The sequence below is a fragment of the Propithecus coquereli genome, unplaced genomic scaffold, assembly GCF_000956105.1.
Source record: "Propithecus coquereli isolate 6110/MARCELLA unplaced genomic scaffold, Pcoq_1.0 Scaffold198, whole genome shotgun sequence".
Lineage (NCBI taxonomy): Eukaryota > Metazoa > Chordata > Mammalia > Primates > Indriidae > Propithecus > Propithecus coquereli.
Window position 1 is genome coordinate 1,885,011 of NW_012144744.1, and position 2,527 is coordinate 1,887,537.

The following is a 2,527-nucleotide window of genomic DNA, read 5'->3' on the forward strand; positions in this document are numbered from 1 at the left end:
CTGGAAGTCTATTTCTTGAGTGGAAAATATCACAGTACTTGTAAGAACCACCATAATAATAACCAGCAAAATTATTTTGAAAGGTCCAGAAAAGATTTTTTTAAAAATTTTATCCTCCTGGAGTCACTATGCCAGTTATGTTATAAATTGCACAACTTTAAATAATTTAAAATGTGTTACATGAACACATTTTTTCTTAACATAAGGAAAATTAAAAAGAGGGCAGACACAAACGGATAAATGATTCCAAGAGAGCACTAATTTTTACATTTGGGAAATTGAAGTCTTTGTAAATATATAAGAAATGTAAAGAAAATGACCAATGCTCCTCCTAATTTTTCAAATCTCTTCAGTTCTGGTGGGCTTCCTGTAGGCAAGGTTATGTACCTATGCCGCAGTAGATACCGCAAGGGCCCTGCAGTCCCGCAGCTACCTTGGGAAGGGCTGTTCTTTCTCAGCCCAACTGCCATCAGGTGGGGAGTTCAGATGCAGAGTTCAACTTTGCATATTTGAGCATATGAAACCAATGCAAAATACATAAATAAATAAGTCACATTGGCTGATTTTTCCCCCCAGTATAAATCGCAATGTTTTCTAAAATGTCGATTGGACTTTAAGAATAAGCATTAACCTAGCCGCAAATACCTTTATGACCTATTCCCCAGTTGAATTATAGAATTTGGAAGTCTGACATTCTTTTCCAGTAGCCTCAAATTGCTTGACAGCAACATCCCAAGCTATGCATTCTTGGAATTGATCTAAAAATGTCAGTGCTTCACCCGTGTGTGTGAAAACAATTGTGTGTGCATATATCATTTAAAAGAGCACAGATAAAAATAATTACAAAGTGGGTTGGAAAAATATCTGCAAATTGTAAATGAAGAGGTTCTATGTTTAAATATCAAAAGTATCAGTCCCAAGGGGCTACAGAGATGTTACCTTTCGCATTTATTTTTGTTAATAGAAATTTCGCGGATATGGTGTGGGTTATAACAATACTACCACCTTTTAATAAAACGGTTCCATAACTCCACTCCGCGTTCCCCTCCTCCTCTCCCCTTTCTCCCAGGGACCAAAGCCCGAAAAGAATTGAATCAGACGGCTGAAATCTTCTGAAATACTATGAAAAAAAATTAAGTGAGATCTTCCGCCTTGGGTGGAACGTCTTACGAAAGTTTATTGGGGGTGCGTTCGTATATCTGGAAGTCGGATTTTAAGTCTTTGGAAATGGGCCCAAGACATTTTCCAGTGTTTGTAACCAAGATAGTAATGATGGAAGATTGTGAATAATTAATTATTCATGTTCTGGCAGTAGGAAGCTTAGGTGTCGGCCATATGCTGCGGAGGTCTTTGTCTGCAACTCCAGTAAAATGCAAAAAAAAAAAAAGTAAGATGTGTAAGAGGGGAGTAAGCATTGAATTGGCACCCTAGGGCTAAAGGAAACGGAAATAAAGTGCTTGACACTCTGAGAGGTTCTCAGCCCTTCTCCGCGTGGGCGCCAGCCCGGAGAGGCCTCAGTCCTTGGGTAGGGGGGCCGGGCTCAGCTGAGGCGCGGGATTCTGGCGTCCTCAACACCGAAAGCTTCCACTTGGTTGAAAAGAAGGCAGCGCGGGTGCAGGGCTGTGGCTGGGCCCGCCCGCGGTGGAGCAGCCTCGGAAAGCGGGGTGGCAGGATGACACCTGCAGTCGCGGGTGAAAGGCACTGCGGGGTGGGGAGGTGTCTACACAGGTGCGGAGAAGACTTCCGTAACCCCTTCCCTGACAAACTGCAGAACCCAAGAAAGTTAGGCCCGAGCAGCTCGTATTTGTGAATCAAGGCGCGGAGGGGTGGATCCCGAGATAACGGGGACTCAGGGTTTTAGGCCTCAAGGTATTGAAGGGATGCCACCGCGGGGAGGGGGAAGGGCAGAATGCTAGGGAGCGCGAGAGGTCTTCAAGCTTGGTGTCGCCTACCCCCCTGACCCCTGAGGGAGGGGTGAGGTCAGAGGCCTTCGCCTTAGCTCTGGCAAGTCCTGCAACACAGAGTGGGCCGGCACTGGGGGCGCCTAACCCTCTGCGTCCTTGACTCTCCCCGCCCCCCGCTCTGCCGCGCAGGGTGCTGGAGAAGAAGCAGGACACCGGGGAGACCATCGAGCTGACGGAGGATGGGAAGCCCCTGCAGGTGCCCGAGAAGAAGGCGCCGCTGTGCGACTGCACGTGCTTCGGCCTGCCGCGCCGCTACATCATCGCGGTCATGAGCGGCCTGGGCTTCTGCATCTCCTTCGGCATCCGCTGCAACCTGGGCGTGGCCATCGTGGACATGGTCAACAACAGCACCATCCACCGCGGGGGCAAGGTCATCAAGGAGGTGGGCATCGGCTGGGCCGCCCTGGCTCCCGCTTGCCGGCCAGGTGGCTTCGCAAAGCCACACGACCTGTTCGAGCCCCGTTTTCCCCCCACTGAGAGAGGAAGGCCTGGATGCTCCCAAAGCGCCTCTCCAGTTCTGCTGTTCTAGAATGGACCGCAGTAATAGTATCCCCTCTCTTTTC

General features: G+C 48.6%; 1 protein-coding gene across 1 annotated transcript in view; it reads left to right on the forward strand.

The window, feature by feature from the left end:
• The window catches only part of SLC17A6 (solute carrier family 17 (vesicular glutamate transporter), member 6), an 88,583-nt gene that overhangs the window by 2,714 nt on the left and 83,342 nt on the right, over window positions 1–2,527 (forward strand). Inside the window, exon 3 of the mRNA XM_012643486.1 lies at window positions 2,094–2,389. Coding sequence (XP_012498940.1) covers window positions 2,094–2,389 — 296 coding nt within the window. The remainder of the gene's footprint in view (window positions 1–2,093; window positions 2,390–2,527) is intronic.